The sequence below is a fragment of the Mirounga leonina genome, unplaced genomic scaffold, assembly GCF_011800145.1.
Source record: "Mirounga leonina isolate KUSES-001 unplaced genomic scaffold, KU_Mleo_1.0 Mir_224, whole genome shotgun sequence".
Lineage (NCBI taxonomy): Eukaryota > Metazoa > Chordata > Mammalia > Carnivora > Phocidae > Mirounga > Mirounga leonina.
In genome coordinates, this window is record NW_023270615.1 from 3939738 (window position 1) to 3957278 (window position 17541).

General features: G+C 46.9%; 1 protein-coding gene across 4 annotated transcripts in view; it reads right to left on the reverse strand.

The window, feature by feature from the left end:
• PCSK5 (proprotein convertase subtilisin/kexin type 5) overlaps positions 1–16275 on the reverse strand; it is a 463938-nt gene extending 447663 nt beyond the window's left edge. For all 4 annotated transcript variants that reach the window (XM_035029028.1, XM_035029027.1, XM_035029029.1 and 1 more), the window contains exon 1: positions 15601–16275. In XM_035029028.1, the coding sequence (XP_034884919.1) occupies positions 15601–15792 (192 nt within the window). In that variant the 5' untranslated portion in view covers positions 15793–16275. The remainder of the gene's footprint in view (positions 1–15600) is intronic.
• Between the last annotated feature and the right edge of the window lie 1266 nt (positions 16276–17541).

The window sequence follows — 17541 nt, forward strand, 5'->3', positions numbered from 1 at the left end:
AAGAAGAAGAAGAAGAAGAAGAAGAAGAAGAAGAAGAAGAAGAAGAAGAAGAAGGAGAAGAACCAGATTGGGTGCTGAGAAAATGTGGCAAGCTTTGAAGGAGAAGACAATGGGGGCAGGGTAGGACTGGTGCAATAGTCCAAACAAGAAGTAACAAGGGGCTTAGCTACAGAAGACCATCCCAATTGAGAGGAGAGAAGAGTGCTACCCTAGAACTGTATACAGCTTGAGAACACCGCACTTTCCCATTTCCCTTTCATCTGACCCAGAAAATACAACTCACCTTTCCCTCTGTCTAGGTCTGAAGGACTGGTCATTTGAGGCTTAGATCTGATCAAAGTGAAAAGGTCAGATAGGGAGACCCATCTCGATTGAGAGACTGGCTTCTGGCCATGTCACCCAAACAAGAGAGCATTCGTTTTATAATGGAGTTAATTCCCAATGGACATTTGCTCTATTTGTCTTGAGTTTACTTCCTATCTCCAAGGATATTTCTGAAGCCACTCCTTAAGGACTAAGCCGAAGGGCTTAATTTTATGTCTGTTTGTCCCAGAGCCTGCAATCTCTCCTTTCGTGCCAATTTAACTCCTGCATTTCAGTCCTTCAAAATGGCCAATCCAGGTGAACCCTGCCACGAGCCTTTGACCATCACAAGATTCTACTGCTTCCATTATCCTGAGTTTTAGGATGTTCATAAGCACCAAACCTGCTTATTTTTGCTACGGCCCGCTGATTCCACACAAACAGTAAAATTTGCCTGCGATCTGAAAACAACTCTTAACAACTGACCCATTTTTTTCACTGAGGGAACTTTCTGCGCTGTTCTCACTGCTCCAACAGACACAGGACTTCCACTGACCGCCCCCCCCCCCGGAAGATGAGCACAGGTGGCGGGGTCCTTGGGGTTCCCTGGGTTCCATGAGAAGTGGTCGTAGGATGACCTGAGACTTAGCTCTGCGTGGACAAAGTCACACTGTGTACTCTGTGCCTCTCACACCAAGAATTTGCATGGAAGTCAAAGTCAGAAGGAATGACCTGGCTGGTGATGCCAAGGTCTGAAACCCTTAAAGATAAGGGTTAGGCTAGTTCCCAGGAAGCCCGGGACTTTAGAATCCACACTCAAATGACTCATCAATTCTAGATCACTGCTCTTTACCCATACATACTCCTTTATAGAATATACCATACACTGTTAGCCATCTTTATTGACTGGATAGAATTCTTTTGTAATTTTTCTCCAGTGCTTAGACTGTTCTCTTTATATACATTGCATGTCTATAAAATACTTCAGGATTCAACTGATATTTAATGATTATTTATATAGAATGAGGCCATCTGAGATGCTATAGAATAATAATTAAATCCCCCAAAGGAGGGGGAAAAAAAAAAAAGAAAAACTAACTAAATTTCCTAAGAGAATTTTGGGCAAACTATATCTACATTTTACCTATACTTTCAGAGCAAGGCATAGCAAAGAGGTGACACCGAGATGTGCCTTCAACTGGGCCTGGGGCACCTGGGTGGGGCACCTGGTGGCTCAGTTGGTTAAGCGTCTGCCTTTAGCTCAGGTTGCGATCCCAGGTCCTGGGATCGAGTCCCACATCGGGCTCTCTGCTCAGCGGGGATTCTGCTTCTCCCTCTCCCAGCTGCTTTGCCTATTTGTGTTTGCCTTCTCTCTCTCTCTCTCTGACAAATAAATAAATAAAATCTTAAAGAAGAAGAAGAGGAGCTAGGATTTCCAGAACAGCAAGGAGGTCAGGTGAATATTCCAAGTGGAAAGATCGGCACAGAAACAGGAAAGCACTGAGCATAATACCTGGGGAACAATGGGAAGTCCAGTTTGTCTGGTTTAAGGGACAGAACAGGAAAGATGATAGAAAAAGTATCTCAGGGAAAGTGGGTAGAGGCCTTTAAAAGCCCAGAGAAGAAATCTATGTGAACACAGTAGGAAATGGGAGCTACCGGTGGTTTCTCAACGGGGACATGGCAGCACTAAAATAAGCTTTAAGATCATGCTCTCTAACCTCAAGCTCAACCACTTTAACTAGACTATTGACACCAGCAGCTTTCTGTTCCTCAGGAGCATTGGCCCTGGCTGTCTCCTCTGCATGGACGTGACCCCCAACCCAGACCTCCATGTAGCTGGCTCCTTCTTAATATTCAGGTCTCTGCCTCAAGTGTCTCCTCCTCAGTGAGCCTCCCTGACCAGCCTGGTCTATAGAACGCCTCACCACCCTTACCATTGTGTTTTGCTTTCCAACAACACTCACCATAATTGATATTATTCTATTCATTTCATTACTGGCGTAAAGCTTGTCTCCTCCCACTGTCATATAAGCTCCACGTGAGCAGATATTATCCATGACAAGTACAGTGTCACCATGCCTATTAGAATGGATGATAAACAATATGTACTCTGTGACTATTTTTAACAGCTGAATTGAGACCTACTTCCCATACTGTACATTTCACCTATTTAAAATAAACTATTTAAATAGTTTAAACATTTAAATATAAATGTTTTTATATTTCTACAGAGTTGTGTGAAAATGACCACAATTCATTTTAGAACATTTTTTTCTCACCCCCAAAAGAAACCCATACACCTTACCCTATTCCTGTCAACCCTTCCAGCCCGATGTGATTAATCTACCTTCCATCTCTCTGGATTTGCCTATTCGGGACATTTCATAAAAACAGAACCATACTATCTGTGGCCTTTTATGACCGGCTCTTTTCACTTAGCATAGTGTTTTCAAGGTTCACCCATATTATAGCATGGATCAGTACCTCATTCATTTTTATCGCAAAATAAAATTGTTTATTTTGTTTATCAATTCATCAGTTGAGAGAATTTGGGTTGTTTCCACTTTTTGGAGTTTTTGCATGAACAAAGGTTTTCACTTCTTTTGGGTACATAGCTAGGAGTGGAATTGCTGGCTCATATGGTAACGCTATGTTTGACATTTTGAGGAACTGCTAGAGTGTTTTCCAACAGTGATTGTACCATTTTATGATTCTACCGGCAACGTATGAGGGTTCCAATGGCTTCACATCCTTGCCCACACTCATGATTATCTGTCTTTTTGATTATAGCCATCCAAGTGAGTGTGACCTAGTACCTCACTGTGGTTTTGATTGGCATTTATTTCCCTGATGTTATACAGAGTTTTAGGTGCTTATTGCCCATTTATATATCTTCTTGGAAGAAATGTCCATTCAGATCCTTTATGCCTATTTTTCATTGGGCTATTTGTCCACTGAGTGCATCTTCTGGATCTAACTCTCTTATCAAGTATGGTTTGCAAATATTTTCTCCCATTGGGTGGTTTGCCTTTCACTTTCTCGGTCGTGTCCTTCAATAACTATTTTCTAAATAAAGCCATGAATAAAACCAACCCTTTAAGACAGAGAAAGTCTCCGACCAGCTCAGACGTGTGTGGCAAATTAGTGGCAGGGCGGGACCTAGAGGGGAATGCAAGTCACCTGTCTTCTGTCTTGAGTTTGGTTACTGGTTCTCAGAGCATTGTCCAACCAGCCCAGAAGCAACGACATCACCCTACGATAATTCAAAGAATGTAGCATTTGGCAAATTGGCTCGGGAGCACTAACCAAATAGAAAGATGCCCCACAGTTTAAAAAAAAGAAAAAAGAAAAGAAACAAAGAAAAAAGGGTTCGCGGGGAGCTGGGCTGTAATAAATCCTAAGTGGCCTACAATTTACTTTTCTCTTGAAAAACTCTGAAATTGATGAATGGGGTTGCACACACACAGGAAAAAAAATAGGTATTAGTTAAGTGCAAGTAAGTACAATAGGCCCAGGATTGAGTATGCAGTAAACTTCTAAACTTAGAGTTCTGGACATCTGCTTACAAGATTAAAGACCCTGGAAGGGTCTCCCCCTGCACTGCATTCAAACTAGTGAGCACTGCCCAGTTTTATTTTGGTTGAGAAACATCAACTAGTGAAAACAAGGTACAAGCCTGGGAACAGTGACATGGAGGGAACCGGGATATTTTTACAGCTGGAAGAGCTTCTCAGAGTAGAGAAATACCAGACCTTAAGTACTTATTACAAAAATATCAGACCTTGGGTACTTAGTACAAATATAGATATATATGGACCATATATATATATATATATATATATATATATATACACATACACACACATATACATACATATATGTGTGTGTGTATGTATATGTATATATATATATATATATATATATATGGAAAGGCAGCAGGGAGGGATTTGCTTTTAATAAATCTTAACCAGTTCCAATGCTGGTATGGGACCCACACTGTAATTTTCCCAAGACAGAGTTAACCTCTTAGATAATGCACAGATTTAAATAGAAATTTAATGCTTCCTTTGTGATGTTAACCCTAAATTAACAATCAGATTACATAGGAATGCAAACAAGATTAAGCTAATATACATAGAGCAATCTAAAAATATTATATATTAAATAGAGAGCAATCTATAAATAATTTTTAAAACACATATTTAAAAATACGTCTATTCCTATAGGGCACTAAAGTTTGGACTAAGAATAAATTAAAGACGTGTTCAGAACACAGCTTCATTATACTCTATAAATTAAAAGGGCAGAATACATGACATGTGAATAAATTACAGGTATAATTATTTATTATAATGGAAGTGGGTTACATGACAACTTAAGGTAGAGGCAAACATAAAATGTAACAAAGTATATACCATTTAAAATCATCCTTAAATATTATTTCTGGTTTCACATTCTCTGTTTACACTCTTTCCTCTATAGTCCGTGTTCAATGCAATCTTCAGTTTTAAAATCAAATACAGGAAGACACATTTGGGAGTTGAAAGCAATCACCCAGGTGTCTGTCTTTTATCCCTTAAGTTGATACAGGACGTCCAGTGCAAATAAGAGCACACAGATGGGTAAAGGAGACATAATACCTAAATGTATCCAAGGAGAATCGCAGTGTGAGTCAAACGTCATGTTTCCCTGCCTCGTGAGTGTGCCAGCACGATGACTTGGAATCCTCATCTTATGCAAACTGATAAGCCTTCTAATATCCCAGCCTCACACTCTCTTGACTCTGTCTAACCCACTGGCCTTCACCAGTTCTCTACCTGATCAGCTCACCAGCATGTCTACTCTGGAACCTTGTCATGATGCAGAACAGCTCTAATTTGGAGCTTACCAAAAAAAACACACACACACAAGCACCCTCTGGGATGCCTCCATCCCATGTTTTCACTTCTGCTACTGCGGTCTAACTGGCCCTCCATTTTGATTTTGTACTCACAGCCCCTGCACCCGCCCCATTCCTTTGACTCACCATGCCTATTTTGGCCCCTCTACCCTCCTCAAAGCCTAGACACTGTGCTGTGTCCTTTCAGAGGTACTCCCTCTCCTATTCAAGAGTCACTGATGCCATCCACCCCCACCTTTCCGCCCCTCCCCCGACCCACAGCTTCCCACCCATCTCTTCCCTTCTCTCTCACCCTGGCGAAAGCTAACTCCCTGTTTTGCCCTGTTCTAATCTCAGGTTTCTGAGCCTTAGTGACAGAAGCACAAAACAATACGAACTGCTTCATCTGTTCCCTCATTAATAGTCAACCACTACTTTCTGAGTGATAACTCAGTACAAGCAGCAAACACTCTCATTGCTATTTGGCTATTCGGCTGTTCTTTTCACAGTCATTCATCACCGATTTATTTTTTATTTTTATTTTTTTTAAAGATTTTATTTATTTATTTGAGAGAGAGAGAGAATGAGAGACAGAGAGCATGAGAGGGAGGAAGGCCAGAGGGAGAAGCAGACTCCCTGCTGAGCAGGGAGCCCGATGCGGGACTCGATCCCGGGACTCCAGGATCATGACCTGAGCCGAAGGCAGTCGCTTAACCAACTGAGCCACCCAGGCGCCCCTGATTATTTTTTTTTTTTTTTTTTTTTAATTTGAGTCTAGCTGAGACATGATGTTACATTGGTTTCAGGTGCACACTGTAGGGATCTGACTAGTCTCCATGTTAGTCTGTGCTCACCACAGGTGTAGCTACGTCGGTCGCGCGCTGGGTCTGCTTTTTGTTTGTTTATTCACTGTTTTTTTTTTTTAATTTCATATACGAGGGAATCATACGGTATTTGTCTTCCTCAGCTGGACTGATTTCACTTAGCATGATACCCTTCTGCGTCCATCCCCATTGTCACAAATAGCACGATCTCATCCCTTTTTATGGCTTCTTATCAGAATTTCCTTAACATGTGTCAAACCACTGGAGCGCCTGGAAACCAATTTCACCCAGCTCTGCCCAGTCTCTGCAGGTGTCCTTCACCTCAGAAGTGACTCATGAGATCGAGCTATTTGACACATACGTTCCTTTCCCCCTCACCTTGAACTCCCCTGCATCTCCACTCACCCTTCATTCCTCTTTAGTCTCAAGGAACCAGGGAGTGCTCTTCTTGCCTTCCAAACCTATTTCTCTCCATGTAACGCTTCCTATCCCAAGTGCACACCGTGCTAGGTGCTGAGGACACAAACAAGATAGAGGCATGGCTCTGGTTCCCAGCTAGTGAAAAGATGTGCAATCACACACTCACACACACACACGCACACACAAATACGCATACAATTGGGGTAACCACATCATTTCTCTTCCAAACTCCCAGACACGTCTAAAAGGAAAAGAGGATATTAAAAAATACTTAATGGAGGTAACGCATAAGCCAGGACTATCCCAGGCAAAATAGGATGTACAGTCACACTAATTATAACATAGTAGGATACCTTCAATTTTGCAGCCATTAAAATTTGTCTACAATTATTTAGTAACCCTGGAAAAGGCTCACTAAAGTGCAAACAACAGGATGAAACTGTATATAGAAACTGAGCATCACTTGGTTAAAAATAAAAAACAAGCTATAATAACGGACACCCACTGAGAATGTCATACATGCCAGGCACTATTGCTAAACTTCTCACTGATTCTGTGAGGGAAATACTGTTGGAGCATCTTCACACGGAGAGCTTAAGACGCTTGCCTACAGTCCCCCAGCTCAGAAGGAGCAGTGTTAGGATTCAAACCCTTTTGGTTCTAGACCTGCAATCCTAGCTACCGCAGGGCATCCATGAGACTCAGAGGGCAAGAACATAGGGAGGTAGGTAAATGTGTAATAAGAACCTTCTGTACTCATTTCCTCTCCTGTCCCACATCCCCGAGTTCCCCCTCATTATTCAACCAAGCTCTGGCACCAAGATTGCAGTTAAGCTCTTCATCATCAAATCTTTATGCCACGTTTCAGTTCTCATATGCCAGATTCTCTCTACAGCTCTTCTCACTCATGTACACCCGAGAAAGGGAACACCCGTTCTCGTGGCTTCCAGGCTCTACCTTCAGGGCCTCCATGACCCTCAACAGTCCCTTTATCCCTTCATCCCTAAGTGGAGAGATTCCCATAAAGCCCTATCCTCAGCCCCCTCTACCCTCCACTCTTCATGCTACATCCCTTAGCAATCCTATTCAATCTGCGTGCCCTCCTCTGGAGCAACAACATGAAGCCTGAACCTATCCTTTTGTTCTCAAAGCGCTCCAGCAGACTGCCCTGATTCCATAAATGAGTCCACCATCCTCCTGGTCCCGTGGCCATAAACTTGATACTTACCTTCACCTTCACCCTCCTCCTCATCCTCCACCTCCACTTAGTCCCCGAGCCATACTGAATCCACCTCTGCAAGAATCCAAAGCTGTTCTCTTCCCATTGTCTCAGCTTCTGTTTCATTACCACTGACCCTTGCCAACACAAGAGCCTCTCTGCCTCCTCCAGCTCCTTACACTGAGGCCAGCAGATTCCTCCCAGGCGAACCATACTGTGCAGCCTGTGACCCCATTCGTATCTGTCCTGCACTGAATGACAGTTATGAGTAAAAATGTCCTACCTCCTGGAAAGCAGAGAACGTCTCATGCATTACTTGTTGGACTCTCATGTTGGTTGAGTCGGTAGGTTTTGCCTCTTCTCAGGGAACTTCAACATAACTCTTTATCTTACATGATGAACTTGAAACTCCCTAGCCTAAGCATTTAAAGCCTTGTATAACCCAATCTGTAGGAGAAAGTTTTCATGTCCCGCATCTGCTTTCCCTCATTCCCCAGCTACAGCACCCCCTTCTCCCTTGGGGGAACTGTCCCTCCCATCAATGGTCAATGTCTCCCTCACTTCAAAGGTGAACATGTGACCCAAGGTGACTCACCCACATGTGGCCATCCCCGTGGACAAAGTCAGTGGCCTATGAGTAGAGAGATGACCCTATCAGGAAGACAGTCACTGGAGTCTTTTTCACTGGTTAATTTCAACAGCAGGTAAGGGAGGTACTAAGAATTGTAGGAGCTTTGCTGTCTTGGGGAAAGGGCCTGTGTGAGAATAAAGCTCATACAGGGAAACAGGGAAATCCTGACATTAGCACTACCTCTGGACTTGCAGCTGGACGGACTCACAATCGCCTTTTAAAAACTCTTGGATCTAGAAGTGTTGCAGAAATCAGAATTCATCAGATGAGAAACATACAACAGGGTCCATACTGGAGTGTATTACATACACCTCCACCGGCCTCAAGGACACCATCCTCGTAATCAAACTCATTAATGTATTTCTGCAACAACAACAAAAAATTAATGCCCTAATTAGTGCCAGTCTAGGTCAGGGTAGGTTGTGCCATGAAGAAAGTACACATCAGGTAAGGCCTGTTTGCACCAAGGGTTCAGCTCCTGTTTTCAGAACCACACCTAAAGGCATGCAGATCTGTTTAAACCAACAGTCCCTGTTTTCTTATCTGATTGTTTATTAGTTTTATTTCAGCAGTAGGAGATTGGGTTTTCAACACCTGCACCTAGAAGAGTCCCATCTGTATGCCTATATTCCTATATTTCAATTTTATTTTCCATTACTCCTCCATGCGTATTCACATCTGAGTCAAACGCAAAAGGATAGCATAGGGAATACAGTCAGTAATATTGTAACGTCGTATGTTGACAGTTGGTGGCCACGCTTATCAGGGTGAGCACTGAGTCATGTATAGAATTGTTGAATCAATATGTTGTACGTCTGAAACTACTATAACAGTGTATGTTACTTATACTTCAATAAAAAAAAAAAAAGACCGTGTTTTGACTCTTTTGCATCCTTCATGCTGTCTTTGCTTTATAAACAAAGCTGCCCGACCTAGAGATGGGGAGCCTTAGCTGGTTGATTTTCTTGTCTGTCCTCCCGGCCCTTTACCTCTGTCCATGGCTCTCAGGGAAAAAGTATAGCTATCACTGTCCTCTAAAGGGAGGATCAGGAACGACACTTGTCCTCTAAAGGGAGGATCAGGAACGACACTGACTCCATCCCCCTTTAGCCGCCACTAGATCCCCAGGGGCAAGCACGAGAATGTAGAAAATCACAAGTCACTCCACTTACAGAAACATGCCTCAACCATGGCATTCTCTTATTTTCTTTTTTTTTTTTTTTAAAGATTTTATTTATTTATTTGACAGAGAAAGACACAGCAAGAGAGGGAACACAAACGGGGAGTGGGAGAGAGAGAAGCAGACTCCCCGCCGAGCAGGGAGCCCGATGCGGGACTCGATCCCGGGACTCCAGGATCATGACCTGAGCCGAAGGCAGTCGCTCAACCAACTGAGCCACCCAGGCGCCCCTTCTCTTATTTTCCTTCGAGCAGCCTTTGCATCTCCTTGGAGCCCCTGTAGATCATGTGATGCTTCCTCGTCTTATTTTCTTTATATATTCGTGTTCATTATTAGGCACTTGACTTCTCAGCAACCCCGAAAGGTGGCTCGAGCAGGCATCAGGGTCCCCTCTTTGAAAAATGAGGCAATGAAGGTTGCGTTGGCTAATGAGAGAAAAAGCCCTCAAATGTGCTGACTCCCACTCTTGTTTTCTTCTTGATCTCATCTCCCTGCAGGAATTAACCCACAGTGAAGAGTTTATTGGCACTGATTGTCCTTTCTTGCTACCTTTAGATGTAGACATCTAATCTGTTGAAACTCGGAAGAATACTGCATGAGCAATTTCACTCATTATATGCATATTTAACTTCGGTAAAAATAAAAATTAACAGATATATACATATGGATATACACGTCCGTATATCTGCAGACTATCTTCTCGCATGCATGAAGGTCTATAAGCATTCATTTTTCCCATCCAGGAAGCCAGAGCCTTCTCATCCCACCTGAATTAGCCAAGCGATAAAGTCCCAAGGCACAGCGATGCCTAGAGATACTTCAGCCTTGGGGAAAACCCAGACACTACTTCAAATCACTAGAACAGACAAGACAAATACCCCTCCCTGCCCAGGGGATGTTTCTGGGTCAGGACTCCCTCCCTTAACCAAAGAGTCAGACATCGCTGGCCATTTTCCCAGCACGCTACCCTGCTTCTCTGGCTGACCTTTAAGGTTAAGACCTCTGGACAGAAGCTCATGAAAGACAGTGATAAGGCAAATTCAGCTGCCTTTGGGTACACAAAAATGCAGTTTTTCATTTCCAATAGACCCCAAAAATCCCAATGGCCACATGCAAGCCATTCCTGGCCTATGAGGTTAATGCAACAGAGGCCAGTATCATCAGGCCAAGCTCTCCGAATTGCTTTTTTTTTTTTTTTCCAGTAAAGGTTCTCCTGCTCATGAGAACGAGGCATGTGAGAGCTGCTAACGGAGGTCAGCGCTGAGGTTCTTGGGCGTGAAGAGCTGTCCTATGCAAAGCCAGATGGACTCCCACATCAATTTCTTTTGCTATTTACAATGTGCCTAAAAATTCAACCAGGGGAGCACAGTCTACTCCCATTCTGCCCCGCAGGCTAGCCACGTCCCTACTTGCAATGCCATCCATCCGTGCCCAGAACCCACTGGCCACTGTTTATCAACATTTCAATCATCTCAAGTTACCCGCAGGTCAGAATTAATCAGCAGAGTGGGAGGCCTTCGGCAGGTCTCTGAACAAAGTTCTTCCTGCTAAAGATCTCTGGGAAATGCTGCTTTTAACTTTCCTCATACATACTACATTCAGAATTAAAATGTAAATTCAAATATGATCTCACGTAAGATGGTAAGATGCTTTCTAAAATAATCAGTCTTCAGATATTTTTCTTCCCTGTCTTCCATCTCTGGCGAGCTTATCCTATAATATTTAATGGGCTACAACAAGGATCAACCAGGGAGGAAGGCACCACCAAGAGAAATCAGCCAGAATTGTTTAGAGTCCAACAGAAACTATTTTTAAAGTATTTTATATTGTTAGTTGAAATGGAAAACCATTTTCCTTGTCTACAAAGCTCTGATTTAGCTCTTTTTACTCAGCCATTGAAAATTTATTTTCCTGATCTTCACATTTTGCCTCTCCCATTTAAAACAATGTCTTCCTTTCTCCCTATCTAAATAAAGTTTGAGCCTCCCTTATTTCAGATTCAGATTCAACAAACCTTTCGCTGAAAGCCTAACTATGTGCTGAGCAATGCAGAGTCAACTCAGCCTATTATCTAGAGATTTATCATTTTACAGATGGAGGAGTAGGGGCTCCATTAAGTTCACTGACTTTCCTGCTTTCAAAGACCTTGCAAGGGGCATCCCTGGAGTTTCCAAGTCTCTGCTTCCAATGGGAACTCCAGGTAAAATACTTCCCCAATATTGCTTGCATCTGGCTTTATCCTTCCGGAATCTTGCTCAAGATAAGTTACATGGTTTGAGGAGAGCTTTTTGCTACTGGTAATCTCAGCCTGGGATCCAGGATTGTATGCAATTCACAGAAGGATAAATACAACTCTTGCACATTGCAAACAACCTTCACAAGGGACCTTCTCCCTGAATTCAAATAACCAGAAATTAAGCCCCCTGGTTTGTAGAGTTAGTCCAAACAAAGGTTCACAATTAACATGATGTCAGGTCTTCATTCCTTTCTGTCATTGCTCCCCTCTGACCACTACTCTGTTAGTTCAAAGAGTCAGAGCACCCGATTGGGAGGGGGCACCAAGGCCTCCCTTCCATCTGCGTGAGGCCAACAGGCAGGGCATACCAGAGCCTAGGAGGGCTGGTAGTCAGGGGTGGCAGGGGAAGAAAGACAGGGAATTCTAGAGTGGGCACTCGTACCAAGCAAGACGTGATACACACCAACATGACGACAACTACTACTACCGATGATGGTATCATTTCAGATTTTCAAGGCATAGCCATTCACAAATACTAACATTATGCAGAAAACCTACCAAAACATAATGCTATCTCTGTAGCCAATAGCAAGATAAGCCTCATTCTTCTTCCCTTCCAGAAGTCGAGCATGCCCTCCTTGCCCGTTTGCTCGCTTGCTCTCATGTAACTCTGCATATCCTATTTTTCATGAACACAAGAGGCACACCTATTCTTTTTCTGTAGAAAGCTCGAGGCCAGACATTTTACCTCTGGTGGTTCTCAGTGCTAAGATGCTACAGAAAGCATCACACGGAAATTCTGAGTAGTCAGAGCTGTACCTTTACGGTGGTGAAAAATTCACTACCTTATCCCCCCGAAAAGATTACACTCAAGATGTCAGACCCACCACGAAGATAATGAATGACATCAGTCTCAATAAGAGATCTCAGTTCCAATTTGTGACCCATGAGGTGGGACCCCAAGCTCAAATGGGTAAAACCAGGAGAACATTCCAGAGACGTTCGCAAATGAGTCAATGGAACCCTGACTGGTTTACTGATGGAAAGAAAGAACAAGAGGATGCCTTAAGTGTTAAAAGGTCAGAGCAGTAAAGGAAGAATAAGATATACGTTTGGCCCTTAGAGTGCATCGACAGAGCATGTGTGAACTCAATTTACCAGCCCAAAGACTTAGCATAGGGTTACTCCCCTTTGATCTACAGAGCAAACACCTCACACTGTAAGACTCACTGACAGTTCAAGGGGTCCTCCGTAACCTTTGAAAGCACTAAATTTCTTCACTGGCATTGTAAAAACCACAGTAGCGTTTGGGGTCATCTGCACGGAAAGTTTCTTTGCGTTACTTTTTAGATGAAAAGCCACGGCTCATCATTAGAAGGCCCCCTGTAAACAGAGTCAGGTGAAGTCACAGGACCCTGCAGTGTCTGCTTGTTCAAAGTGGGCTCAGGGACAGAATCTCCTCCCTCACTCTGCCAGGTTCTGCAATATCTAAGTTCTATTTAATGAGTTCGTTAAGAAACAGGTATTTCTGCCCTTGTGAGTCATGAAGCTTCTTAGAGTCAAGAAGTCCAGGTCTGTTTGAACTAAGAATCTGTGAATTACTACTGAATGTTTGCTTCCAGTCTACGAGCCACTAAATCAGAATTCAGGGAATTGGGGCTGTTACTTTGTGCCTCCTTCCTTCTATGGGATGGGGGGATACCCTAAAAGGCGAGATTCATGCAGGAGGAGGCCAGGGCCAGAGAGTCCTAGGTTTGAACCATGGCTGTGCCACCGTCCAGCTGAGTGATCCTGTGCGGGTCAACTTCTCCAGGGTCTTGGCTTTCCAATTTGCTGAACGTGGGGGAATAGCCACCCAAAATGGTCATTTCGCAGATTACAAAAACAAACAAAAAAACCGTGTATGATCAAGAACTTATTTTCCAATTACGTCTCCTATATGGGAGATGCTCCCTGTTAGCTGAACTTGAGAGATGCATCTCTAGAAAGATTATTAACATTCATTGTTAGGGTTCCCAGTTACGTTTCAGGGTCACACCAGCACCCAACTTTAAGCTCATGTAAAAGGAGAAAGAGACTGTTTTCTTCTGATGAATAAGAAGCTAGTAGAATCCTAACAAACCATCAGAATGGGACTCTCCTGAAGATGACAGGCATTCAGGCAACAAAATCTGGCTGATTTCCCTTCCGTCCTTCTGGGTGTGAATGTTAGATGCAGACCTTGCTCTGTGTGTGTGTTCTGGGTGTGTATGTTAGATGCAGACCTTGCTCTGTGTGTGTGTTCTGCGTGTGTATGTTAGATGCAGACCTTGCTCTGTGTGTGTGTGTGTGTGTAGGGGGCGTGGCGGGAGTGGATAAAGACCTTGCCCCTTGCCCTGGTTTCACCCTCCACGGGACTGGCTTCTCGGGGACACGTCCTCCCTCTGGACCCGCAAAGCCCCAAACCTCAGGCTCCACCTCCTTTGAACCCCCCAGAGCTCCCTATCTCCCTCCAGTGCCGCAGCCCGCAGGAAGCTGAGGGTCCCAGCGCTCCGGGGCTCTCCTTCCTGGACGTGGAGCGCGATGGCATCAGAAAGCGTCTGTACTCTCTTGGACCCGGCTGCACCAGCAGCACCTTCCTCTCCCTTCACCCCTGCAGAGCACGCAGGGCACGTGCATCCGGAGCAGTCCCCAAAGCTCGTCGGCTGCGAAGGTGCCCTATCACCCTCGCCTCTCACTCCCCCCCCCCCCCCCCCCCCCCCCCCCCCCCCCCCCCCCGCTCCCGGCAGAGTCAGGCCAGGGTCTGGCCAGAGCCCCCTCCTCCAGCCAGGCCTGAAGAAGTGAGTGAAACGGGTGTGAGTACGGAGTTGCGGGGGGTGGGGAATGATCGGGTCACTTTCTGGGGCCCGTGTACGCAACCCTCTCCACTCCCATTTCTTGCAGGAAGGAGAGCAAGGAAACCAACACCGTTTAGCTCAGAAGCACCTCCAAATCTGTTGCGCTTCCAATCATCCCCATATCACCATTTAATTCATTGTTCCCCAGCCGGGCAGTTCTGCCGGAAGCCCGGGAGCGGCACCCCGCAAAAACCCCGCGCCCCGCTGCCGGTCCAACTCTCTCCCCACCGCGCCGCCTCTGGGCCCCGCAGGTCCCTATGCGCGGGGAGGCTTGCAGTTCTCCCAGAGCAGAAGCCAGTCAGCGGGGCTCGGAAGTTTCCCACCTCCTTTTTCTACCCGGCTCCGAGAGCCCCCCACGCGGATCCCAGGAGAGAGACGAGGCAGCCGGGAGGTCTCTCCCCAGATCTGCGCTCACGCCGGGTCCGGCCCTCTCTTCCCGTCCCTCCGCCTCCCTCCTCTCGTCCAGCTCCAGTCCCCGCGCCTCCTGCGCCTCCAGCGCCCAGCGGTTCTCTCCCCCAAGAGGAGCAAACTACTTTCTGGACTAAATTCAGGTCCGAGCAGGAAAGGCTTTCCCTTCCTCGCCTTCTCCTTACCCTGGCTCTCAGAAACCGCAAGGAGCGCCCTCACCCTCCCCTACCCCCCAAAAGAGCTCAGGCTACCAATGCTCCCCGACTTTCCAGGTCAAAAGATCCGGTCGGGTCTGAAACCACCACGGGGGTATGCATACTCCGGATTTTTCCAGAGACCCTACCTGTCCCTCGTGGCTTGCAAAACAAACAAACAAACAAAAAAACAAAAAAACCACGAGTAGACAAAACCAACCCCGGTAACTTTGGGGAGTGTGTGCGTGTGTGTGTGTGTGTATGAAAAAGAGAAAAAATCGCTCAAGAGTTAGGGCAACAGCTGCAAGAGCACATCTGGAAGAGGGGAGAGGGAGTTGACAAGGAGGGGGCAAGAAGCGCGAGGTCGCCGGGGCCTCCCCCTGCCCCGGCAGCTTCAGGGCCAAGGACTGGGCCAGCCTGTCGTTACCTGTCCCATGTTGATGAATCCGTACTTGCTGGCGATGCGGTTGGCCTCTGGGAAGCCGCCGGCGATTTTGACCGCCCAGTGGTTGGTGTAGACTCGCGTCCGGCACACGGGGAGCAGGCAGCCCCCGAGCAGCGCCAGCACGCACAGCAGGTCCAGGCGTCCCGGGCAGCAGCAGCGGCTCCCCCAGCCCATGGCCCCGGCGCCTCTCTGCCTCCCTCGCTCGCTCGCTGACTCCGCGCACGAGCGGCGCGCACAACTAACTTCTCCGGGCCTGGGCCGCCCCGGCGCGCAGCCCCCCGGCCGCCGCGGCGCGCAGCCCTGGGCGATCCGCAGGAGGCGGCGAGCCCCGGCTGGGAGCAAATGGCGAGCCTCGCGCCGGCTCCTAGACCATCCCTGGGGCTGCGGGGACCTGCGCTCCCTGCCCTCCGGCCCGCAGGGCGATCGGCGGGGGCTCCCCGGCTCGGGCGCAGGAGGCGGCGGAGTGGGGCGGGCTCCCTCCTGCAGTTGCGTCTCGCCGGCTCGGCTCCCGACTCTCCGACTCGCCCTCGCTCCTCCCCGGGCCCCGGAGCGCGGCGGAGGCGGCGGTGCAGACAGCGGCCGGGCGCCCCCTCTGCTGGCCCGGGCTCCGAGCGCTCGCTAGCTCGCTCCCTGCGCTCCCTCCGGCTCCGAGCAGCGCGCGGGGAGTGTGAGCGGCAATGGCAGCAGCGCCTGCTCTGCATAAATGACTCCCCCGCCCCCCCAACACCCCTCCTCTCCCACAGCCCCCTCCTCCTCTCCCTCCTCCGCCCGCCGGAGCGCGGCCGCAGCCAGGCACCAACCAGGTCCTAGCGCCGCCGGGTTCTCCGGGCTGTAACCTCCTAGGGTCCCGGGCGGCAAGAGCCAGTCTTTCCAAAGGGCTGGGAGCAGAGCTCCCGGCGTCGCGGCTCTGCCCCCTTCTCTTCCTTTCCTCCTTGGATTCGAACCAACTTACCGCCCCCTTCCCGAAAGACTACGGAGATCTACACGTTGGTGCGAGTCAAGCGCCCCGAAGATTCATTCATCCTAGCTCTGAACCTCCTTAAACAACGAAGCATTTAGGAAGGTCACTTGCGTGTCAGTTGCCGAACAAATAACCCGAGATTTTCATTTCGTTAATTCTTCATGCTTTTCAGCAACTGTTTATTTTACACACTCGGCTCCCGGGAGAAGCTACCACACAGGACCGTAGGGCGCATCGACTCTTAAAAGCCAACCACCGTGACTCCAAAGCCAAGTCTGTTGCCTGCTGACTGTCGACATCAGTGCGTCTGATACGAGGCAACGCCACGGGAGAGTAAAATTCCAGTCGCAGAATTGAGCAAAGATGTTTCTATGAGTATTTGGTATGAAAGGGGATGGAGACGTTGGGCCAAGGGAATAACTTCATTCATTCGTTCCACTGAGTCTGATGAGGGCGGCTTTTTCTCCACCAAGGGAAAAGTTTTCCAACTTGTCCAAGCGCGGCCCTGTTAACAGTGAGAGACTTCAATCTAAAAAGGACCACAGAGGAAGTTCAGATGAAATACGGGCCTGCGCCGGCTTCCTTACCGTCTCCAGCGCGGTGACTGCAGTGGGCAGGAGTGAGCTTGGATTAACCCCGTTTCTGCTGAACAACCTCCCTCCCTCTTTTGGTGGCATAGGATGATTTCTCCTGAAAAGAAAATGTATCCTTTATGTAAATAACTCCACTGGCCTCTGAAATATTTACCGATACCCCTAACCCCCACCGGCCCCTTTTTTCCCCTCCTTTGCCCAGCCCCTCTGATCTTTCTTCTTAAGCATTGATTGGTTAAATGTATCTGAGATTAATTAACCTATCACATCTCTAGCTTTGGGTAATGATTCTTTTATCTGCCTAGGGCTTCACTTTTCTCCCTTCTTCCCTCAGCTGAACCATATCTGCAAACTCAAAATTCGTAAATT